Consider the following 26,347-nt stretch of genomic DNA (forward strand, 5'->3'; position numbering starts at 1 on the left):
AAGAGACTACATCCTCCTCACTGAAAGGTACTTTCTTAGCATTCTCTTACAAATTCATCAAGCTATAAGACATAAAACCACAAAGCATTTTTATTCCTTCTTTTGGATAGGAAACAGTAACATGTAGCTGTAAGCAGCTGAGTGGAAATACATTAGCAGAGCTTTCCTGCAGTCCACATTATGATTGAGCTCTTATATATTTACTCGTATGAACTGTACCACTGAGTGAGACCATCAATAAGAGTTAATTATATAAAGGTCCTACTAGACAGTATGATACCAATTTTGAGACTCATTTTTGTCCCAGATGATTCTGCTTCTTGAACTAGAAAAAAAATGCTTTAGAGATAATAACATTTACCGTATTCAGTGCCTTTAAAGTTTGCTAAGCCTGGTTCAGATTTTATATACAGTCCTGAATATGAGCTAGATTCCTATCATCTTTTTTTCTGGACGAGCTACTTTCAGTGACATTTATCACATCATCATCATTCCACCTTACACAAAATGGGCTCTATTTTTTATGCATTTACAAATACTCAAATGATATAAAGATTTTGTTGTTACTTGTTGACCGTAGATGCATAAAGTACTGGACCAACTCCTGTCTTGTTATCCTCTGGCTCCCATTAGCATGTTAATATAAATAACAGACTTCACAGGTATATCTGGAATGAGTAAGACACTCCATTTTCAGCGGATTCTTTTCTGATATCAGGTTTTCATCTTCCTTAAGGACTTGGATGCTTCAGCACATGAGGGGAGGATACTAGGTACAGTGCCTCAGAAAAGAACAGTGCAATGGTTGTCCAGGTTAACGTAAGAACATTCTTTTCAGCATATTTCCTTTTTCTAAACAATAGTCCACCAAGCAATGTAAAGATCAATGCTTTTGCTCTTTATCCAAGAATAACTCTAGCTATTAAAGAGCAAGACAGTGTTGTGCCTCCAACCTAGATACAGTTATAGTGCAGTTTAGGGAACACAATTTAGCAGTAAAAGAAAGACATCACAGGTGATGATTTGGTTATTGGACCATCCTTTACTTGCAAGGTAAAACTAAAGCGTTCATTTGATTGTTTATGTCTGGGATATCCTTTCATACCATGCCTTCATGTGTATTTGTAAGGTTAAAACTTCAGTAATAAAACCAGCATCAACTAACAGGAAAACATTAAGGGAAAGTGTCCTAAATAATACCCCACAGAACAGGAAAAAAACCACCAGACCTTAGAAGTCAGAAAACATGGCGTCATACTCAGTGTGCTGACTCCATCAGCTTTCATTGGACTCTCCTCAACACCCAGATTCAGGGTCAAATTCTGATTTATAGTTGCATAGATATATGCAGAACTGCAGCTAGAAAGGAGCTCGGTGTAGCATGCTAGCTATGGCTCCCCTTGGTAGCAGGAAGGTCCTTCGACGGTTCTTCATATGTTTACTCATAAGATCAGAGAGCTAGCATTGAGGGATGGAAAGCTAGACAAAACTGTAGCATCCAAAAGGGAGATAAAAACCACTGGCTGTGGAGACAGGACTTTAAATCCATGTGAGCAGTCAATAACAAAAACCACAGACCACAGACTTGGGAATTCAACAATTCTCCTCAAGCTCGATTCACTCTCAAGACTGAATTATTCAGTAAACTCTCTTTTCCCAGTAGTGTTTGCAAAAGCTGTCAAGGAAAAGATTGTCAAATTAGAATTAAAGTCAAATCAGAAGGGTTTTCCTCCCTCTTTCTCTAGTTTTCAGGAAGCTTTCTTAAGATAGATGAAGATAGCAGATGACAAGCTACAGCACCCACAGTTCTCTCTAGTAACAATGTGAGGGGTATGAAGATCAAGAAAAAAATGGTTATCTGCTATAAAGAGGTCATGAAAGTGATCCATCATCTGAAATAGCTTGTATTCATGTTATACTGTTTACAGTCTTCTAGGCAGTATCTTCTACTTTGAGCTTGCATCTCTTCCTCTTCCCTAGGTGGTAAAGCTTTGTCCAACGGCAACATGGGAAAAAAAAAAAAAAAACAACCAAACAAAAAAATCCCACTTACGAGCTACAGTAGATTTAAAGCAGCTGTCTTGCTTTTTCTCATAACCTTCATTCTAACATCTCATTCATTATCTACACCCCTTCCACTCACTTCATAAAATGTAGTTGAGCCCCAGTTGTATCAGGGCATTGGCTGTCAGATGTATATTTCTAATCCTCTAATACAGCACAGCTTCTAGTGACACTTGATGATATCTAAGAGATTTTGACATATTTTTTTTCTGCTCAATACAGGATAGACATTTTGCTCTTCCTTCAGGACCAGCTGTGAGAAAGCAACCTACTTACCATCATTCAGAAAACTCTGTAACAACATTTTAATAATTCTGATGTGCAAACAGCTTACCGGCCTCCTGCAGAGGAAAAAAACAAAGCTTTGTACTATCCAGTGCTTAACACTGTTTTTATGCATTATGTTTTAAAAATCTGAACAGATGTCAATAAATGACATTTGATTCCATATAAAAAGCCTTAAGATTTTATAAATACCATACACCACCATCCCTTCTCACGTTCCTTCATCACAGTATTTAATACTGATGTCAAAATCTTTAAATGTCTCCATATTATTAGCTGCACCCAAGAACAGCTATCAAAGTTTTATAAGACGTTCTCAAAAGGATATCACCTTTCCTTTAGTTAACACTAAGCTGTTTCCATATGACCTTTAGCAGTCAATGATGAGTAAAAAGCCCAAATGGGGCCATATCTATTTTCTAACTACCCTCCCCTTAAAAGCATTCCTAAAACCTTCTGTGAAGAATAACTAATGCATCTCAAGAATGAAGCTGCCCAGAAAAGCACCATCTCACAAAAACTCAGTAGTAGTTACCCATGTTCCTATTTCTTATATGTTCACCTAAGCATTCGCTAGTTTTCAGTAGCATAAAAAGGCATATCCATTAAGAACAGAAGGTAAGGAGTATATACATACATGAGGGAGAGTGAGGCAGAAAGTCTGGCACAGCCCGTAACAGAAAGGTTTGATAGATGTAGCAATCTTTGATCCTACAGTGGCGTTTCCTATCTCCAGCCTGGACTTCAGGTGACTGCTTTTTGCACAATGGCATCCTTTAACCGCACAATGTCCTCCTTGATCTCTGCCTTGCCTTCCTACTCTTTAATTGCAGAGTTCACCCACTTTGACTTTTGAAAAATAAACAACAAAACCCTGTTTGTCATGTTGCGTTTACTAAGTTTACTGCTCTACATGCTTCCTTGATTTCCTGAAATACACATAGCCTCTTTCTTCCCTTTTGATTAAAAAAGTATTAACATAATGATCTATATCCACCTATTTGAGGCCAAATGTCATTCAGGCAATTATAGATACTTGATACAAATACTCGATAAGTTCTGGTTGCAGCATAGCCGTAACAAAAATTCTGATGCAAGTTGCTTTACTTTCTTCCAGAAAGGCATTTTTTTCATGAACACGTTAGCTTTGAAGATGATTTCGTTGACAAGCTACCCTTGTGTTACTGCCAGTACACTGGGGAAAAGCTTTATTTCAAGAAAAGAAAGAAAAACCTGTCAATTGATGATGACAGAACTGTTGTAGGTCAAACAGTTAAACTTATTCTGACTCCATGTGTAGCAGGCTTGGGGATTTTTTTTCCTACCTTCTAAATACAATGTACTGTGTGAGGGCAGCTCTGAGCTAAACAGAAAAAAAATACAATTATGGTCAGTACAAGTTGTAACTCTCAAGATAAGGTTAACAGGAGTGTCCCACTGCATCATGCAATGCCCTTCTAGGACCAAGGTTAATTAGTACTGCATTCACTAGGGATCTCAAACATAACACGATCCCCTGAATGGGCAAAATCTGCAGCTGACGCAAGAGTAAACTCATCACAACTAGGCGTGCCTGCAAGAACAGAAGCATGCAATCAATGACAACAAAATGGCAGATATAATCCAGTTTTCACAAACAACCACAGGGAGGAAAAGTTGCATTTCCTTGTGTGATTTGCTTACGCAGTGCACTTAGTACTGGCTTAGAGTTTTGAGAATAGATGCCTTTGTTTACTAGCAGTGATGTCCAAACAATTTCATGCTCTTTCCTCCACCAGACTGAAAAATTTCCAACCCTCACCACCTGCATTACAAACATCTCAGCACTTTCAAATTGCTGCTGTTTAAAAAATGAAACAAGATATTTCAGTTATAGGAGAAAGATAAAGAAATTACCACTTCATCACCAGGCTGTCCAGAGTTCACTCTGCAGCAAGCAGAATCCCAGGCTAGCGATGGGCTTGTGGTCCCACAGAATAAAAATTATGCTCTAGTAAATGCATTAATATCACTTTGCAGTTGAAATATTTGATCATCCTGGACAGAGTACAAACTATAGAACAGCACAGCCATCTAGGTCAGGGCCAAATTACAAAAATATAGCCAAATAATCTGCCTAATTGAGTCACAATGCACAAATTGTACAGTCATTCAAAATCTGGTCACACATGATCACTGGACTACTTGGAGTGTACTTCACTGATGTCTCTGTCAGCGATCTTTGATGGCTCCTCTGTCTTTCCTCCTCTTCATTACATAGTGCCAGCATTGGCCAGGACTTGATTTTGTGTTATAGATGAAAAAGTTTCTACCCCCAGAAAGCTTACGTTCCTATGAATAATTCACTAGCCTTCTTGCAGCTGTTTATCCCAAAAAGGGATTCTGGTATCTCTGGTTCTACCAAGTTCTTTAAATTGTACCCCTTCTTCACCGAAGTACGAAGAGCAGCAGTACTGCTAAAGCCTGGTCCCTAGATTCAGAGAAAGAGCGTGATTGACAGTACCTCTTCAGAATTGTCTCTCTTCCCTCCCTCCCTGCACGCTTGGAGAAACAAGCCAATCACATTGGTATTCCCAGCACCAAGATAAAGATTTATGCAGCATTTGTTGAGATATGGGAAGTTTCCCCATGCTTAGATGTGAAAACATATACTTATGTCATAAAAATCTCTGGGCTTCAAAAATATGACCTCAATGACTATAAAAGCTACATACCATTTTATTATCTATTATTAATTCCTAATAAGAAGAAGCCAGCATGAAAAAGTTGCCTGTTTACTGATGGAATGATACCTGTTTCATCCAATCATGTTTTACAGACACTATTTTTCTATTAAAAGTGAGGAAAAAAAAGCCATGCCTTTGAGACATAAGCAACGCTGCCACAGCACTAGGAGAGATCAAGGTATACCGGTAAACGACTTTTGTTGTTAACATCCACTCCATTCGCAGAATACATTTTAATTTATTTCAACAATATACTTTTTTCCTTAAAAAAAGAAAAAAGCTTCTACTAGAAGATGTTGCTGTCTACACTATTTCTAGAACCGTTATCACCAGTCTTTAAATGGTAGGCTGAACATCCACACCAGTCTGAACTTTCCAAGCTCATCATGGCCTCTGATATTTGCTTAAACTATTATAAGAGAGAGAGAAAAAAAAAAAAAAAAAAGAGTTAAATGGAGCAGCCAGTTCTCAGCTTTTCCCCTCATGACACCCACCAGCCTCCCTGCCTACAAATCCAGAAAGCGAAGCAGCACCTTACAAATCTCCTACTTGTCAGGATAAACATGCTTAATGGCAGACGGCTTCTCAGCCTCCACCTCCTCCAGCAAAGGCTCTCCTGCCTTCCCCTCAAGCTATGGCCAGTTCTCAGGTGCCTGAGGTTTCTCATCGGTGCTTTAACTCTTTCTAACTCATCGCTCAGGCCAAAGCATGAACCCGCTGAAGAACGCTGTTCTGTCCAGAATAAATTTCTAACATTTGCTCCTCCGCTAGGTTCCTAACAGTGAGGACACACATTATTTACAGAGAGTAATTTCAAGACAATTAGCTGAGTGAATGGAGCAATTTCTGAATAGGAGTAGGCAGTGAGACACAAAAAGCACACAGTATTTAACGAACTGCTTGTCAACGTTAAACGCGGAGCAGCAAAGAGGAGGTTTGGGACCGGCTAGTGATGGAGAGGAGGCGGACGAGGAGCTGCCCATCGGGACCTGGGTTCAGGACCGTCCTTCACCAGACCCTACGCCGCTTCTGAAGTTTTCCCCCGCGCCTGTCCTCAGGCACGGCCGAGCATCTCGGCTCGCGGGCGGGGGGTGCCGCGATCGGACCCCGCCGCCGAGCGGGGTCCCCCGGGCAGGACGCGGGCCGGGGTGTGGGGCAGCCCTGCCCGGGGGGGGGGCGGAGAGGGGCGCGGCGGCCAGCCCGCTCGGGCGGAGGCACGGCCGGGCCCCCCGCCCGCTCCCGCCGCGGGGCAGCGCTGCGCCAGCGCGGCTGGGCGGTCGCGGCGCCGGCCCTCCCCGCCCTCTCACTCAACTGGTGGGACCCCCCCTCCTCCGCCCCCGGCAGCGGCGCGCAGGAGGCGGCGGGACGAAGGCGGCGGGGGGGCGGTGGCGGGCGGCCCGGCCCGGCCCGGCTCGGCCCGGCGGGGCGGGCGCCGCGGGCGGAGGATGCGGGCGGCGGCCCGGCGGCGCGGGCGGCTGCAGGCGGGCGGCGGGCAGCGGCGCGGCGCCTGACCGCAGGGCTCCGCTCCGCTGCCGAGGATGCTGGGGGGCGATGCCCGGCGACAGGGAGGACGAGATTTGCCAGAAAGCGCTGCAGCTGCTGGCCGAGCTGTGCTCCGTCGGGGCGGTGGAGAACGAGAACTGCCGGGATTTCATCTACTACCTGCGGGACAGAGCCCGGCCCCGCCTCACCGACTCAGGTACGGCCGCCGCCGTTAGGGGTGCGGGCTGGGCGCGGGCACCGGCGGCCTCCCCCGGCCCCTGGCTGCGGCAGGAGGGTGACCGTCCCCGAGCGTCCCTCGGAGGCCGGGTGCCGCGGGGCGAGGCCTGCCGGCGCGGCGGGGGCTGCCCCGGGGTGCGAGCGGCCGGGGAGGGAAGAAGGGGCGGGGGGCCGGCAGGAGCCCGGGGCTGGGGGGATTTGCCCCGGTCCGGCCGGGGGAGGACGCCGGTCCGGGCTCGGCTGCCCGCCGCTGCGCCCGCCGGTTTCGGGCGGTGCTGCCGGGTCTCCGTGCCAGGCTCCCAGCGCCCAGCTGTTGGCGGAGATGCAGACCCCTCCTTCGGCAGCTCTCCCCGCTGGAGCCGGGTGTCGGCTGCCCGAGTGCCGGCAGCGCGGTGCGGCAGGATGGCAGGCAACTTTCTGCTCGGCTGGCCGGCGTGCCCCCGCCGCTGGCCTCGGCTCTGCCCGGCCCTGGAGCGCGGCGGAGCCTCCCTGCCCAGCGCTGCCTCCTCCGGAGCTTGCTGCAGTGTCACAAGCCGAGGGGGCTCCTCTTGTGCTCCTGTGGCCCTTCCCGTCGCTCTGGGTTTCATTGTAAGAGACAGGGGGGTTTCATAGCTCGGCTGAAATGCAACACAATTTAACCGAACTTTCCAGTTCTGTATTTCACTACCTAAAAAGCCTATTGCTTGCATTTCTGTAGCAGATGTGGGGGTTGTAGGTCTGACAGGACTGAGTGGGTTTGTGTGTGTGTGTGTCTGGATTATGGTTGCCTTTTCATATCTTGGCATAACACTGACTTAAAAACTTTAACTTAAGGAAGCTTTTTAACAAGGAAGCTGAGCGCCAGCTGCAGAAAGATGTTGAAAGATGGATGATGTTCTGTACATCTCTGGCCATAAGGGAAAGGCAAATTGCAATTGGAAGCAGGAGTTTATTGTATTTATTTTTACACCATCAAGTTGAGTTTGCTCAGTATGAGGAGAAATTTAGAGAGTCAAAAGAGAAGTTGATAAACGTTTGCAGTACTGGCAAGCCTTGCTGTTAGATCAGCTGATCATCACAGCGGAGTATTAGTTTCTTTAACATCCTCTGAAATAAATTAATTTAGCATGGGGCAGTCTAATGACACTCCGTTCTTAAATATTTTTCTGTATTTTGGTGAGTCTGAAGTAACACTCCGTGCAACTTACTGACAAATGCCTGGATATGCTAAAAGGCCTGGAGGAAACAAGTAAAACTAGGAAAAAATTTTTGGGGAAAAAAGGATCTGCTATCACAATAAATTAATAAGGAATTTTCCGACATTTAGTTCGCTTGTCTCCAGAGCTATTTGCAGCCATTCTGGCTTTTCACTCACTTAAAAATATTCAAATTAAAGTGGTTCATGCAATGTTTGATAAGAATTCTTTAAAATTAGGCAAATTTGTTTTGTTCATATAGGCAGATTTAATTGCTTTGTTCATATAAGCAGTAATTTTTGTGACAGACACCTGTGATTTTCTGCAATTTTCATTTACCAAGGGATCAATCACATATTTGTATATCAGGTGATGATTCCAAAAATGTCTACTTAAATTAGTGCTCACTTTGAATACTAAATTACTGGAAATGCATAGGGAGACTTTAACCTCAGCTGCTTGGATAACAGCTTTTTAGATTTCTTTCAGAAGCTACCTGCTTTTTTCCATCAGCCTCAGGCAAAAAGAGTACCTGGCATCTGTTTGGAGCATTTTTAAAACATGGCGTGCTCAGTAAAAATTTATCATGTCTACCTAATGCTAAAAAAAAATTTAATCTGTATTTATTTCTACCTGTTTTGCTTAAGCCATTATTATACAACAGCCTTCCGGTATTGTTGCAAACCTGCTCAATTACACAGAGCAGCGGTCCCTAACCTTCGCCAGCCAATGTGCAACAACAGTGAGCAATTATGCTGCAGGCAGCATCTTCCGATTGGCCTCAATTTTAGCATTTTTATTTTTTGCAGCTGCAGCCAGTCTCAGAGGGTCTAGCAGGCAACACGTTATCCATAAGCCCTGACTCGGAAACCACTTCTGGATGGCAGCAATGTCAGGAATTTATTAATTTACATTGTCTTACATTTCTTTGATTAAAATACATATATTGTCCCAGTAAACTGGCTGCCCATGAGGTTCGTTTAGCTGGTCCTTGGATGTGATGGCATGGGCTGTAAGAAGACAGTGTACCTGAGTTCCAAAAAGAAGTAATATGATTCACAATCAAAGGGTAGGACATTGACCAAATCCAGCTTGATTTACATAGTGAGTTTCATTGATTTAACAATGGCAAACTGTCATTAAAAAGCCCTGACTGCAGATCCATTCCCTTTCCAGCCACTAGTGGTCTCAGCATCGGGGTGTGAAGCAACCCTGTGCTGAAAGACAGCATCTTCTTGGCAGAATTAGGCAAAACATGAAGCTATACTTGTTATAATCTTATGTTTTTCCTGTATGAAGGTGACATGTGTTAGCTGAACTGAACATCTTCCTCTTAGGCCAGACAAAAGAGCTATCTAAAAATGTGTACAACTTTGTTAGAGTTGAGAAAAGTGCAGCTAGAAAACATACATGATTAGCTTTTGTACAGGAATTAAAGCATTTCCCCATGCTTGTAGAAGTCTTTCTCCAATGAAGTGGGTATTCGCCTGAATCCAGCTACATGGTAGATACAGGTGATTTTACAGCACATTTGGTTGGAGCCATTCCTGTATGTTGGCTCTGCTACGTGAGCAGCAGGGGGTCCGTACAGGTGCAGTAGCTATTGGAAAAATATTGGAAGTGAGCTGAGGGGTTGCTGAGCCTGATATCAGGGTTTGCCTACAAGCTCAACCTCACGGCGCCCCTCAGTCCCAGCGCTGAGCAGCCAGATCCCTGGAGATCCACTCCTTTCTTGCCTGACATCTGATGCAGCTGGCTGCGTGGCTCCCCGCTGTCTGAGTATCTGGTGTGTGACTCGGAGCGGGGGGGCAGGAGGGAGGGGGACAGGAGGGGGCTGGATGCTTGTGGTATGCACAGCATCTTTATTTTTCACGTAATTTGCACTATTATGGGAAGTACTGCACAGTGCTTAGAGTGTAAGTTTAAAGGCTAATGAGTTCCAGGTTTAACGCACTGGTCCGCTGGATTTAAAGGGTGATGTGGGTGAGTCAGATTTTAAAGGTTTTCAGAAAACAAAAAATGCAAATTAAGTATTTAGTGAAAAATCTTCAATTAGTTCAATAAGAGTTATATGTCAGAGCACCCTTGAAAATCCCAATCAGCATCCTTAAGTATTTAGATATCTTAATAAGCTGGATCTTTTTCTGTTCTGTTCTTCCATTCCCTATTTGTAAAATGTTGATAATATTCCTGTATCATAGAAGGGTTTTAGGAGGGTAAATTGCTGAGTCTGAGCACACCAAATATGTAATATACTCATAAGGGAGAGTCATATGGACCTCTTAGAGATACTCAAGTGAAAACCATGTTAGTCATATGGGCATTTGAAAACAATCACTCAAGATCATGTAATATCACCCCATGACATCAGATAAAGCAAATACTGTAGATGAGGAATGGAAGTTGCTTGACTAGAAGAATTATACTAATGTGTAAAAAAAAAAACCCAAGCAAAAACCAAAACCAAACCAAAACATGAAGGCAGTAGATGGTAGTAGAGAGAGTGACCACTAAAAGAGGAATTAAGACCAAAAAAAGCTGCAGTTCCTTGTGGACCATTTCTCTAATAGATTTACCTTGCAACTTCTTAACTGAAAAACTTGGTGTGGCATGAATCAAGCCTGCCAGAAAGGGTGTATATGTTTTTGTATATATGACTTCGGACTTTTAAAAAGATGGATACTTTGGGGGGGAAAAAATCAAGAGGAAGAGTTATATGGTTTTGATTTAGGATAGTTTAGAGTTTGGGGTAGAAGAGAGGAAGAAACTCTTTTGGTGGCTGGAGATAGTGCCCTCTTCTCAGTCTGCCTGGTACGTGACTGTGAATTACGCTTGCATTGTAGCTGATTTGGCTGCTTTAGAGTTGCATTTCAGACATTTCAGAAATCAACCTTAAAGCTTTTGCCACTAGTTGTTGTTATAGTTCTTGGGTGTAGGTGATTCTGGGTCTTTTGGGGATTTTTTTGTTGTTGTTCTGTGGTGAATCTTTCTTTTTAAAAAATTAGCTTCCCAGAGGTGGCAGTGGTAGGCTGCCATTGCTCTTTGTAGACCTGATGGATTTCTGCACTGCCTTTTGTTGTAGTGCTTTGCCAACTTTACAGCGACTTGTGCTGCCTGCATACCTTCTAGTGACTGCTAGCTATAGCAACAAAGTACTTAATGCATAGTTATATGTTTGCTGGCATTTGATGAATATCACTAAAATTAAGTTATATGAAAGAAAAGTATAAAAGAGTTGCACACTGAGACTGCCTTACACAAAACTTCATGTCCTTAGCACATTCTACAGATTGAATTTTTCTTCCTTTAGTTAAAAAGTATGCAACCCTTGAAAACTTGGAATAAAAAATTTAGAAAGGTCAGAGCAAGCACTTATGAACCTGAGGACTGGATAAAAAAGATGCTTATGAAGATAAGGGATATAAAAAAGATCTAGGCCACTAATCATAATGAATTTTCATTGATGTCATAGTAGAAAAATGAATAGAAACAAAAAGTAAAGTTTCCTATCCTTTTCTGTTGTGTTGGATTGCACATCTTGAGGATAAGCCAGTATGGTCTTACAATATTCTTAATTATGTGTTTTAAAATTGACTAATACATGCTAAATCAGAATACATGCTCAATATTGTGGGTATAGTGATGGCCATTACGCATAAAGTATGGTACAGGTCCTAAGTAAGAGATCAATATTGTACAGTGACAGAAAGTCAGATTTTAGTATTTGATGGAGGTAAAGATAGTTGACCATCAAGAAACTAAAACATGTGGACATGGACATGTGATGGATATTGAAGGAACAATGTGTGAGAAGGTGTAGTTATGGTCTTGCAGTAGAATTTAAGAACCTTATTAATCAGTACTTTATTTTTTAATGTGTACTTTCAACTTCAGGAAAGAGAAAAGCACAAAGAAACAAAAAGGCCTAACTGGCATAACCGTGGCCTCCCAGCCCACCAGTGGAATGTGGGAGTCAAGGTTTTCTGTGGAGAGTATCATTCCTGTAGACCGGTCACTCCCTAGGAAGGTAATACTTGCAATTAAATAGTATCCCAGCAAGCTTCCCTTTAATTCAGAACTGAGTTTAAAAACAAAGCCTGTCTTCAGGAAGTAGTTTAATTTCTTAATAGGGCATTTTAAAATTTTTGTAACTCAAATAACTTACTGATTTATCACCCCCCGACTTCCAGGAACATAACAACCTGCACAGTTTTATCAAGATGCTAAATACATCTAGATTTATCTAGATAAATGCAAAAAGCATTTACAGAGTTGTAAAGACATGAAAAAGATTTGAGTGTGTGAAATAACTTTCAGTATGATTTTTATTTTACTCATTATGAGCCATTGCTCTCCATATTTTTAATTTTATTTTCCTCCTGCAAAATGAATGTAAAACGCTGCCATTCAAAATTGATAGTATTGTATATGTCGTGTTAGTGCAGAACTCTTCTCAAGATAGAGTACAAGTATGAATCGTATTCACTGACATGATGTCAAATGAATGAGGAAGTATCAGGTCCAAGTTTCTTTAGGTTTCAAGAACCAAAGTACTGTTTAAAGAGTTTAAAAAAATACAGTCATGTTATGTATTTTAGACTAAAAATATGTATTCTTTTTGAAAAATCAGGAATAAGTTTGCAGAAGGTAAAAATAATTATTTCCTGTTGCCTGTACTCTTAAGATGCTCTGCTAGTTTAATTCCCCGTAAACAAATAGGCTTTCAGAGATTTTACTGTCATACTTAGAGTTTAGTGTTGTTTTTTTCCTGGGAAATCTGTTTTAAACAGGTAACTCTAAACTTTGAAACAACGTGCAGAAAAGAGCAAATGATTTTGAAAGAAAAGGGACTACCTGTGTGCTTAATAATGGCTTGAAGCTGTAATTAAATTAATTTAAATAAAAGTAAAGTAAATTAAAGATTTTACTTTAATGTAACCACATATAGCTTTTTCCTAGAATAGTTTTTTGTTCTTTTTACAGATAACCTAAAGATGTATAGATGTTTAAGTTATAATTTACACTTCGGAACCAGAGAAAAGGAAGACTACAGAGATCATTCTTACAATAAAACTGACCTTAAGCTGCGATCAGGTTGGAGCACAGTCATATTAAACACTGTTCAAACATGAAAGGACAGATCCTTGCACTACTGAAATCACTTTGCATTTCTCAGTGGTGCAAAGCAACTTCAGTGTAGTAGTACTTTCCTCTAACTTGAGAAGACAAACATGAGTAGGTCTTCTGTGGTCCCTTTGACCAAGACTCATGCCACTGCTGTCCTGTGGCTGCTCTTGGACATTGTGGGGAGGAGAGCATGTTTAACTATATGAGAAAAAGACAAGAGGAAGGTGGCTTCTAGCCCTCTTGGCCTCTGCACCCATATTCAGTATAGGTGTGGAAAGCAAGAGCTTTCTGGGGATTCCATTTCCATTTTGTTTTTACGTCTCACTTACATGGGAATTATACCAAATGCCTGTTGTTTACAGTATGCACTTATGCACTGAAACTATAGGATAACATTGTGTTATGCTTGTGTTAAATAGACCGATGCCAACTACACTACTCATATACTCTATTCATTCTCTCTTTATATAAATAATATTTATTTACTGAAGTCATTGCAAGCAGATTTGTGAAGTAATCCTAAAGGTTAGAATAACATCCCAATTGAATCAGAAGTCAGTTATCTCTACAATCATCCCGCAGTTTATGCAAGTCTTCCAAATGTGTGTTGAATGTTAAAAAAAATGGTTATTTTGAATTGTGAGTAACAAAAATATATATAATGGAAAATAACCTGAAGAGTAATGACAGAAACATCAACCTTTTAAAAATTAGGAGGGCTAAATAGCATACAGTCTGTCTTGCACCTGAATTTTCATCTTAAACGCCAGTTTTGCTGATGAAAAACAGTAGGCTAAATTTAGCCTTTGTGCATATGACTGTACTTGCCACTAAAACTTTATCACTGCATTTGTCATAACTCGTATTTCAATGGGATTTACACATTCCTCCTTGATAGGGGGGAGAGGGGAGATAATTTTCTAATTATAGTTTCCTAAGAAATGTCCATAACCTTTCCACAGGCAACAGTTTACATCTGGAGACACAAAGCTCTGATCATTTAAGTAGAGGTGTTACTGTAATGGATTTATGGGTCATTAATTCCTCAAAAAACATGAACCTGTGTTACAATAACACTGTTTCTCAGTACTGGTAGAATTTGGAATTGTTGTTTTTGTGTCATCCATGCATTTAGTGACCCAAGTACAAACGATCGGCCACATTGTCCCCCCAGATAACTTTCTGGAAATTTCCTTTCCAAACTAATTTGTGAGAGTTTAATTACACTGACAATTCAGGGACCTAGAAACATAAGTCCAAAATGATTGCTGTCATAACAGCAGATGCGGTTAAATTCAGTCTTGAGGCTGTGCAGCACTATAGCATCTTTGGTGTGTAATAAGTAGAGGTTGAACATAAACATAAAATGTATAAAAATAAATATAAAATGTATTTATGTTTAAAACCACATAGATTTCAGTTCTTCCCCTACTGAAAATAATGATCATTGTTGGTTTAGTGCAAAGCTGTACTTAAGAACATTGTATTGTGCATCTTTTGCTATATTTTGTCATTAATTTAAGCTCTTTTGTGGCTTTACTTAGACCAAGAGATGAAGAGAGATTATTTTGGTCTAAAGCTTTTTGTCCCTTTCATATTGCTAACAAAATTTTAGTTCAAGGGATAAGAATTTAGAATAATTAATTACAGATGGAAGGATTTTTCATAAAAATGCTGTCAGTTGCAACTTAGAAAATCCGTAATTCCTAAAGTTCATCATCTTACAAGATAAGTCTTTTTTGCATGTTCTGTAGTACTGTTGAGTAGTGAGTACTTGATCCAGTTATCTGGAGAGTACAAAAAAATTCTGTCACATGAAGAAACTGTTATGTATAACAGCTGGGGGTTTGCACATTTATTACATTAGCTATTGTAATTACTCTGAGTCTTGTGTGTTTTAAGTTGATCAATATGTTCAGCTGCATCTTTTTTTTTATTTTAGACATTCATTAGCCAAGTAAAATCAGATTGGCTTCCTTTGGCAGACATGTACACTACAGGATTTTATCTTGTATACTTCCTATGGTTACTTGGAATTCACAAATACAGTGGATGCAGTTGAAACTGGCATATGCGTCTGTGCATCTTGAGCCAATTTACAGTTGATGTGTGTCTACCAAAGATAAATGTTGGAAGAGTCCAAGAATACATAATCTATCAGAAAAAGCTTTTAGATTATTGATGTAAATCCACCATATTAACAAAAAAAGTCAGGCACTAATGATTTTGGAGTTAAAACTTTCAAAGGGCATGTAAACGAATAAGAATTCGGATTTGAGATAGGGTCATGCCTTCCAGTATACTTTCTCACTTTTTTTTTTTTTTCCGGTTTAGTTTTACATGCACGCAAAAAGAAAGCCTTACTGACCTCCCTTGGAAATACATTTCCTCAGTTTGCAACATTTCCATCAGGAAGTTTGTTCAAAATGTCTTAATTCTATCTTACTGTCTGTGAAACTCCCCAAATATTTCCTTTCCCCATGTGATGGACCTTTTTTGTGCATATACAAAACACTAAATATTTATCTTTCAAAATTTATTCTTGTAAACCAGTCTTCATCGTTCCCACCCAGGTTACTTTGTGTCTGGTTTCTCCATTCGTTTTCTAGATTATGTGTGTATATACCTGTGTTTCAGATGTTTTTTCATCTGGGTGTTCCCACTCCATTTCTCAAGCAGCATCTCATTTTATTTACTGCCCGTATTTCTAATATTATTAATTCATCTGTGTTTTAATTCTCTGACCTCAACAGTATGGTTTGCTTTCTCCTCACATTTAGTGTAATTTCAGAATGTAATTGTATTGCTGTTTAATCAATCAATATATAATGTTTGACCCATCTTACACGCAGATTATCTCACTGGGCGTCTGGCCACAGCTATATAAAGTTCTCTTTAGAGTTCCCTTTTAAAACTTTCTACTTATTTTGTAATTTGCAAGAGGTTCATGCCTATGGAGTTAATGGTTTCACTAATACATATTAAGATATTACAAAAGGTGTTTCTCACATCTATCAAATTATATAAATAATTACAACTCGTAATTCAGTAAGAGTTATCCTACTATAATACATAGAAAGGAGTGTACAATGTGAATTAGAAAATGATCAATGAGACCAACAGTCTTATGATCTTCTGTTTCCATTTGTAGCAGATGTTTTATCCATTTAAAAGAGAAGTTTCTTTAATTTTTTTTCCCCTAGAGAAGTTTAATGGATAAAATTAATGCCTAGTTATTCTATCTTCTTTTGAGAAGCCTACCATAAGTAGGGTGATCTCAAGTATTCATTATGCTGAAGTCTCTCTGCATAGCATAAAGGAAGAGAGTGTTTCCTGAGTCTGGCTACAGGGAAATAAAGCAGGTACTGAGTTGGTTCTCGCTGAGTGCTATTCTATTCCCCATAGTAGGGCTGATGTAGGATATGTAGCAGTGGCATTATGGCAATTCTTACCTGCTGAAAAGAGCTTTTAGGTCTATTAGCAACTAAATACAAGAGAAAACAGATCTGGTATTCCTTAAAAAAATACAGGAAGCTCTGAACAGAAAATTCTCTTATCAGTACTATTCTTTTTTAAGTTTATCAATTTGCTTGGGGTAATATAAGACAGAAATCTAAACTAATAGCTCTGATTTTGTTTAATTCTATGATTGTCTTTTCTTCTGCAGTAGATCATGTCATCAGGAAAGGCTCCTATTTCTGCAGATGCCACTAAGGCATCCATGGTAACAGAAGTCTAACTTAAACTTTTCCTCTCTTTTTTTATAATTGACAAATATTAATGATGATTAATGAGTCAAAACAAAAATTTTCTCCATCCAAATCAAGGACTGTGAGATAAATCATGTTCCGTGAAGAAAATGAGTATGAGACTGGAAAATGGAGACCAGAAATTAGTCTTAGCTGGTAAACAGAAAGGTGAGGGGTTGACCTATTTTTTTTTTTTGTTTGATTTGTTTGTTCTAAATTTATAGCTATCCCACAAAGAGAGATGAAACCTCCTGGTGCAGCAGGCACGAGCAGGAAGCCTGTCGCTTGTGCTGCTCTGGAGATGGACGTGAGGAGCAGAACAGGCAGCTGAGCCTCTGAAGAGGCAGACATCACTCGTGTTCCTAAGAGACCAAAGAGCACCAAGCAGATTTGCTGTCACTTGGAAATTGGAGTTAACTGAATTGAAGCCTGGGATTTTGAGGACCTGCCTACAGGGACACAGTAGACAGGGACAGTTGTGGATATACCTTGTTATGCCTCTGTTGTAAGAAATGATATTTCTGGGTTTTATTAGAGCAAAATTTGTGTTTTTTTCTGAATTTAAAAGCCTTTTGAGCTTCTTTGGGGAGTTCATTGTAGAAAAAGATAAAAGCAGATCTGTCTAAATGCCTTGGCTGTCTTGGGGTCCCATCAGATGCTCATCGGTTTGTTGTTTTCGTTTTTGTTTTTGTTTTTTTTTTGAGGGTTCATAGTTTGGTAAGTCTGCCTGAGAAAGCATAATTTGACAGTGACAGTAGGGCTGAGGCTAAGCAGGAAAGAGAAAGCTTGGCCATCATGGCTTCACATAGCAAGGAAAACCTGTCACCTTGGCTCTTTCCTATGCAGCAGCATCACTGTTCTTGCCAGCTTCTGTTAACTGCAGAAGGTGTAACATTTTTCTATCTTCTCTCATTCTCAAGTTAATGTCTTGTTCCTGCCTACCTTATTCATTCTCTACCTGTCTCTTATTCTGTTGCCGTTATGTTATAAAGAGGGATTTGACTAGTCAAGATGATTTCTTTCATACTGCTGCTATGAGCCAGTGACGATAAAATAGCTAAAAGCAGTGCCCAAAATAGCAGTGCACAGGTATAGGTTTGCCAGAGCGATTTGATAGTAATTACTGTATCTGTCCTTCTGTGGTGTAGTGTTACAAGTGAGACCCAGTACTGTGAACAAAAACTGCACTTTCTTCCTTTGATGTATTTTTCTTCCTTCTTTTCTGTTTTTCTTGGGAGCTGGAAACCAGAACAGACCTTAATAGCAACAGAACCAGCAACACCTTCAGCCACCTCAACTTTTTTTCCTTCCCAAATGGTGGGGGAAAGCAATTTTTCACCTTCAGGAACATCTAAAATTCAATCTCAGGATACACTTCTCATCCTAAAGGCTCTGTGTACTGAGAGAAGAAGGAACAGAAAATTTTTTCAGTGGTTTGGCTGTTTTACCTCCTTTTTTCTGTACCCCTCTTATGAGGAAGATTTCCAGTGGTAGTTGTTGCCATGGTACTAAGCAGCATGAGGTGTCTACTCCAATCTTAACACTATGTTTATGGTCGTATCGTGAAAAATTATCTCTTCCGACAAGTCAGGTTTGTTTACGCAGAATTAATACAGCACCACTTTTCTTATTCCGAAGTGGAGAAAGGCTCTTCAGGTCATTCCCCGTGTGTCAAGGCGAATGTGAGCTTCAGCAGTGCTGGAAAAGCCTTAGAATTTGCTCTGTCCTTCCACTCCCTCGTTAGCTGTTCAAATGAACAACCGCTTCACGCCCTGCCGAGCAGCTGATTGGCCTTGGAGGGAAGAAGCATCTGAAGCAGTATTAATGTTTCATTCAAAATTATGAGAGCCAGGGAGGAGCGGAGGGGAATTAGGGAATTCAAAACCCCAAATCAGTACTGCCTTTTATTTCAGCAGGCCCTTTTCTCTTGAGCAGCATCCCTTATTGTTTCCCACACTGGACTTCCTCTCAGGACGGTCTTGCTGACTTTGTGACATACTTTTGCCAAGGGTGAATTTAACAGTGTACAGAGACGAGTTCAGCCCTCTCTCTTCCCTTTGCTTTTCTCTCTCGATTCTCCTTTTCTGCTCCCCAGCCCCGTTAACAGTAGTCAGTATGATGTACGCTGTATAGGAGATGGAGGAGCAAAGAAGCTGTACAGTCCCTCCATCTGCTGTTTTCCCTTCTATCATCACTGCTGCATCAAGACCTAGGATGTTTACCATGTAAAAATCCCTTTTTACTTTCTCAGTAAGCAGAACAGATCAGAAAGCTGTAAAATTAGTGCCTTAAAATGCTATCTCAAAGATGTATGAGCAAACTAGATGTGATAAACCAATCAGTAAAGGAGTGTAGCGGAATGCATGACAGCAAGAACAGCCAGCTGCATCTAGGAAGTACACAAGTCCATGGACTCCAACAGTATAAAACGTCGAAAGCTGTGAAAGAGGAGCAATTCTTACTTTTCTGTAGCAGTCCCAGCAGATTGAAATGTGGTTGGCAGCCATTCCAGTGTATTTATTGCAATCATAACATCATTGATGTTAAAAGAAACATCGTCTCAAAGTGGGTATTCACATAGCATCTTGGATTCATTGTAAATAGTATAGTATGTGCCAGGGTCATTAAATCTGGAAACGTTGCTAATAAATAAAAATTGTTTTCTTAGGACAGGAGTAGGAAAAATGCTAGATACAGAAGTGTTGCATAAGTAGCCCTTGATTAACAAGGAAGGACCCCTTTTACAATGTTTCAAGCAGTGCTGTCCCCAGTGAATGACAACAAATAGGTGCTAAGTCCTTAAATACTTCTGAGATAAATATTAATATTGTTGAGTTTAAAAATCCAAATGTTGCTTATTCTTTTACCTATTAGATAGTCTTTGGAAAAAAGAAGGAAAAAACCCCAAGCTTTTACAGAGTATTTCCTGGCTCAGCAATTGAATGAAAGCAATGATGCTGACACGCTTGGTTCAAGATAATGGGAGGACTTCGCCTCAGCTAAGGAGGACTATGAACATACAAAAGGACATAGGAGATATCTGACTGTAACTCCTGTGAATCCAATATGTTAATACAAACTTTTTTGATTCAGGGATGTTGTTTAGAGACAGTAGTATGGTTTAGTTGACTGGAATAGATTACTAGTTGGGGACTGTGAAAACTAAGGCTCTTAACTGTGCCAGTGACTGGGGGTGTCATCTTGGAGAAATCTCAGTGCTGCTTTTCCCCTGCCCTTTCAGTTGCCTTTTCAATACTGATATGCAGTTAAAATTCCAGCTAATCCCCTGTCTGTAATCAGCAGAGAAACCAGGGCATGTCTCAAGTGTGATGTCAGTAAAGCACTGAGCAGAAAACTGCCTAAAAAGCAGCCAAGAGAAAACATTAGACCCAGGGACTTAGGTAGAAAGTAGTCTGCCTGAATATGGCGCGCTCTGTTTTCATGGTGAACAGGCAACAAGAGCCCGTGCTTTGTTGGGGCCTCTCAGCACTTTACTCTTATAAATAATAAACAGAATATATTTTCCTTCTGTGTACATTAGCAAATAGAAATGTGCCTCTGTTACCAGCAAGGAAGCCATAATTGAGAGGCAGAGATTTGATGGAATACACATTCAAATGGGAATAAATAAAAGCATAAGGAGGATTTCAAAACCTCTGTTTCTGTGCTGGGCTTAATCTGAACATTTAGCTATGGAATTTATTCATTATATCTGCTTACAAGCTTGGATTTATGTTTTCAGACCTAAATCCCACCCCACACTCTAGCCTGCATCTGACTGTGCAGCAGTACTCACAGGGTAACTTTTAGTTATCTTATGCATGTCCCAGCATTTTGCCGTTTACTGCCCCTTTTTTGGCATAAGAGTTTCAAACATTTACTTTGAGGGCCTGGGTTGGATTGCAAATGCACATCTCAGCATGATACCATTTAAGACTCAAACTGAAAGGACTACTATAAAGGTAATCCTGTTCACATTATTATAGCAGAAATGCACAATACAAAGTATGTTTCTTGGAGGGAGAAGCCTTTTTAATGTGCCCTCATTCTCCAGTTTGCCCCCCCCCCCCCCCTTGGGATTAAACAGCGTATTTTTACTGACTCACTTGTTATTAAGGATATATATTTGTTTATTGTATACCTCAACATGTATGTTTTGCTCATGTTTAAGAAACTTACAAAATTAATCACCCACCCCTTACATGAAAGTCCTCTGGAGAAACTGTTTAACAGTGAGGTTACTACTCAGCAACCTGCTCACAGCCCAACTTTCAGTGGTCTGGAAGTTTGGAACATGCAGCTCTTTGAAGTGCACAGTTCTTTTCCCTTCTTCTTCCTTTCCCCTTCCCATTTTCTTCCTTTTTGTCAGTTTTTTCTGAAGTGAATGTAATCTTATCCTTACAAGTGAAATGTTTTCTGTTTTCTTGACATTCACATTTTAATCATTCAAAAAATTATTCCTTTTTCCTACATGCATCTGAGTTTCTATAATTTTGGGGCAAAACTTAATCCTACTGTCAGTCAGATTTCAAATGCTGCTAAACCAGAGCCACTAAATCTGACCTCATGACTTCTGTAGTACTACTTTTACTCAAAATAATCTTGGAGAGTAAAATTTTCAAAGAAACGTACACAAGTGAAATTACTTGTACCCCACTGAAACTGAGTGGGAATTTGATATATACGCCCTTTGTGTATTTTTGAAAATGCAAGCCTTATAGTTTGTGGTTACATAAATTAAGAAATGACTGCTTCTGTTCAAAATACTTATCCCAGTGTTATAGTGATCCATTTTGAACGGTCTCATCTCATTTATTCCATTTTGTCTGACTTCAATAATAAATGTATGCTATAACAAGAAATTAACAAATTTTTCCTTAAAAAAAAAAATTATCAATTTTTCCCCTCAATGCTATGGACTGTCAGCAAAAGTTTGAAATTTACAGTGTGAAAGGTAATCTTCCCTAATTTAGTGAGGCAAATATAGGTTGTTAAATGTCAACCCCAGGGTGGGAATAGTGTTAATTTAAAGCAAATAGGATCACAGACACATCCTGAGAGGAGGATGTATACAAGCACCAGATTCTAGAGAGAAGACTTAAAATAATGTTCATGTAATATGGTTTTATGTGTATTTTCTCATAATACAGTCAAACTATCAGAAGTGTGTTTTTTTCTTTTAATCCCATTTTCTTGCTTTATTTTTGGGGGCCATGTGGGGCCAGGATAAGGAGCGGAAACTGGTGGGTGCCGTATCTACCTAAGGATGTTGGATGACAAAAAAAAGTACCAAGTGTTCAAAAAAATTATCCTAAATCATTCAGCTGAAGTAGCTGAAAAATTAGCAAATCCCATCAGCGCATTCCAGTTAGCAAGGGAAGTGGGCTGGAGCTGTCTCTGGGGAGCTGAGAAGAAACCCACATTACGATTTTTAGTTGTATTTTTTTTCTGGACAAGAATAAAAAATGTAGAGGCCAGAAGATGGTGAAACAGTGGCTAGAAATTTACCATCAGTTTACTCTGTTACGTATGTTTGTTTTTCCCTTAGAAGCAGCAGAATTCTTGGAGTTCTTCAAAACCCAAGGAATTCCCCAGATCTGAGAGCAATGCAGCTGAGCAGTTCTTGGGGGAGGAGAGAAGACATGAAAGGTGTGGGTCAGTGTTTCCACACTGTTTTCTTAAGTATCCCACTGCTGTGGTATTACGGTTTCTGGGAACAAGGGGCTGCTGCCAACATTTTCTTCTTTATATGCACTATAATTCTGAGAGGGAGGTAAGGAGAGCAGTTGTTGTCCGCAGGGAACGGGCCCGAGGAAGAGCAGCTGGGAGTCTGCGAGAAGAACGTTGCAAAGTTGGTGGTCCTTTCTGTACGTCCCATTTGTTTATGTACACCCACCTGGAGGGACTATCATATAACATGGAGGGTATATCAGTTATTATAATTGAACTAGTCTTAAAAAAACAGTGCCATATACTGTGATTATAATTTCTCTGGTAAGGTTGTTTATCATCTTTTTCTTATTTATTGCTTGAGTGAACCTAATACATTTGAAATTATGTTTTAGAAGAAGTAAGATACTGTGCAACTGGTGGTATTTCACTGCAGAATAACCCCTGAAGGGATTTGTAATCCCCTGGTACTAACATCATCTAATAGTGAACCAAATTGAATAATAAGCTCAGTGCTAGGAACACAGCTTCATATTCAGCCTCATTCTGTTTTAGTTAGCATTGCCTAGTAATTAATTATTATTCTGCATTTATGCTATCAATGACATCCAGAGGCTGGCCTAAACATGCTCAAGCCGCTGGCAGTAGCAGCAGCGGTATATATACATACAGATATTTTGGTCTCTCTCTATAAATGTGTGCTGTAGATTGTCTCTTAAAAGATTTGTTAGTAAGTCTTCCCTGTGGCTAAACGCAAGACGACAGTACATGCTGGACATCAGTCAAAGACGCACAGTGATACATAGCTTACTAATTACTATTACTGTTTACAGGATTTGGAATGTCCTAATTGATTTTGGCACTGAAAGTGGAGTCTGTTAAATTGTTTGTCACCTTTGTTGCATCCTGGGTCTCACTGAGAATCTCATACGCAATTAACTGTAATTGCTATACTGTATTTATTCTAAAGTGCACAATACATTACTGCTTTGTTGTTTGGATCTCAAAATTGGGGAGTTAATTGCTTACCAAAATACAGTTCAAAATAAGAGGATCTTTGTACTGGGCATTTGGTTGGTTTTTTTTTCAGAGTAGAAAAATAGGAAGATTTTAACATAGTTCATGTTCCAAACTCATAGTCCTCCTGTACTTGAAATCCCACTAACTTCCGGGAGAGTAACTTGTGCATAAAGACAGGACAGGTAAATCTACATTAGCAACTTGTGTGGCACAATGAGAGAAGCTTGATTTCCTGCACACCGTTCTGGTTATAGGACCAAATGTCCCCATTGTGCTACTACCAGCAGTGAAACTTGTGCCATTTGCCAGCTCAAGGCATGCATCAGGCAAGCCTAGAGCACTACCTGCAGGAGGACCCTGTTGTCCACATTGCCGAACTCTGGTTCCACCAGGAGGAAAACTACTTCAAACACACCCACCAGTGGTGTGTCTCACTCAAGTGAGTACCGCCAGGCTCCAAGTATAGATACAAGGCAAAGCTGCAGCAAAAGAATCCTTCCCCCTCCCTCCTCCAATGCTAAATCACTAATGTGGACACATCCTATGTTATTTAGGTAGACTCCGGCTAAAGATGCTGAAACAAATTGTTATGCCACCTGTGAGACAGGGCAATTGTTTTCTGCCTATGGAACTCTGCAGTAATTCTTGAAAGGAGTGTATTTTCTCCACTTATTCTAGGCTACAAGGTGGAAGAAGCACTGCTCACATCAATTGATTTGCCAGTTTAGCCTGGCAATATTTTCTATTTAAACAGCCAAAGCTCCAGAATTAATATGGACTGTCTGGAAACCTCAATGAAAGAAAGAGCTTTGCCAAGAAGCATTCTAGGAAGCAAAAAAGTTAAGCCTTTCCTTCAGATAAAAGACAGGATCTGCAAAATTTCCCTTCATGGGAATGGAGAGCTGCATTGTCTCCTGATATCACCCAGGGTTTGGATGTTGGAGCGCAGGTTTGTTTTTCAAGTTTAGACTGACAGCACCTGCGCTTTTCGTTTCGTAGTGGATTGTTCAAGGAACAGCTAATCATAGGTTTCCTTGCTGTCCTTTTTAAAGCCAAAGATACTCTTTAGTTCCTCTTATTAAGAAACTAGCTGTTCTAATTTTTCTGGAGAAAATGATTTCAGGAGATAAGATACAGATCTAGCTAAATTAACTTAATTAAAGAAAATGCAAATCCAGTAGAATGAGAGTGTAGATTCTACTTGCTGCAAGCACAAAATCTCTGCAAGAGTCTGGATATGACAAATAATGACAATAATTGTACATCTAAAATGTTAGAAATATCTTCTATCAGAATGTAGGATGAAAACAGAGACTGATTTGAATTTGTTTTACCTACTGCAAGTGGAAAGACCAGCCTAAATATCATGGACTGATTTCCAGCACATTCAAACTATATTAGACCTTACTTTTAATCCCGTTAATTATTTTGCTATTCTCCATTCAATTAATTATCAGATTAAAGTTCTTATATAATATGTAAAATGGTGTTTTCATAATAAAAGATTATAAAAGAAATACTGCAGAGTTTGCTTTAGAAGAAAGCATAGCAAGATTGAAATCTGCAGAATTCCAAGTTAAAAGAGGCTATTAACTTTGATAGCAATTACATGCACATGTATATGCCACAAGAAGATGGGATATATTACATGGGGTATGGAAGACTAGTACAAATCTTTACAGATCTTTACTGTAGGAGTCATTTAGGACTGTACATGAATACCATTGCTTGGATTTTCTGCTTAGATCTTCCAGCATTGCTACATTTATCAAAACCTGTGTTTCATTTTTTTTTATTACAGATGTTGATTGTAATTGCTTTTTGTGGTATTTCAGGCTTCCTGGGATCTACTCTGAAAAAAAAAAATTCTTTTGTTTTACAACGTAAGAACTGATGCGCAGCAGTCCCTTTATGCTGCAGAGTACGGTGACATGGCTTTTCAGTTGTCTGTACCACTGTCTTTCTGTAAAACTCTGTTCATTGTGTCAGTTGGTACTGGACGTGTGGTGGCAATATGCCTGTTGTCTCATAGAAGGCAGGTGCATTTGGAGAGATGACAGCTTTCTCAGAACTCAATTATTTAATTGACTCATTTATAACTAGATTATTTGAAAAAGCCATACCATCTGTTTAGTGGTCAAAATCCTGCTTGTGTGCTAAGCAATGATTATTAAACTCTCTGCATCCCTTTCTATTTAGTTGCATGCTGTTTCACTAGAAGCAACTGGAAAGTTGCTAGACTCAAAATTAGAAGTGAGAAGATCCAGGTTCCATTTTTAACTTTTCAACTGATTTACTTAATTTCACCTTGAGCAACTATGCTGCATCTTGGTTCCTGTTGCCCATTTGTAAAAACACATTTAAATAACTTTGACGTTTATAGAAGGAGGGAAAAAGCTACTTAGTGATAAACAGTTTAATCATTGTGATAATTTAACAGCTTTGTTCTACAAGCTGCTTGGTAATGTGGGTAGAAATACACTACAAACAATTCTTCAAATATTCATTAGGGTTTCTAAACACATTTGTTGCACTGTTTACATTCCATTAACATTTGTCAGATTCAGATTTACTCCCAATCGTTTTTAACTGTATGTCCAGACACTTGGAGAGAATACATGCAAAATTTTAATTAATAATCCTTGATTTAAAAAAAAAAAACAATTTACTCATCCTGTCAGTAATGGCAACATTACTAATGAGTTAAATAAGGACAGAAGGCTGTCATTTATGTCTCATATAGCAGAGGTCACTAAGCCGTTAAGACAAAATCTGAAGAAAGATAGCTTGCAAATTTCTCTTAAAAATCTTT

At 39.9% G+C, this 26,347-nt stretch overlaps 1 protein-coding gene across 4 annotated transcripts in view; it reads left to right on the top strand.

Annotated features, from left to right (window-relative positions):
* The first annotated feature begins 6,626 nt into the window (after positions 1-6,626).
* Positions 6,627-26,347, top strand: part of SYT9 (synaptotagmin 9) — a 73,114-nt gene continuing 53,393 nt past the window's right edge. For all 4 annotated transcript variants that reach the window (XM_087744211.1, XM_087744216.1, XM_087744224.1 and 1 more), the window contains exon 1: positions 6,627-6,774. In XM_087744211.1, the coding sequence (XP_087600337.1) occupies positions 6,627-6,774 (148 nt within the window). The remainder of the gene's footprint in view (positions 6,775-26,347) is intronic.

The sequence above is a fragment of the Nipponia nippon genome, unplaced genomic scaffold, assembly GCF_047370975.1.
Source record: "Nipponia nippon isolate SJK-2023a ecotype South Korea unplaced genomic scaffold, ASM4737097v1 scaffold_10, whole genome shotgun sequence".
Classification (NCBI taxonomy): Eukaryota; Metazoa; Chordata; class Aves; order Pelecaniformes; family Threskiornithidae; genus Nipponia; species Nipponia nippon.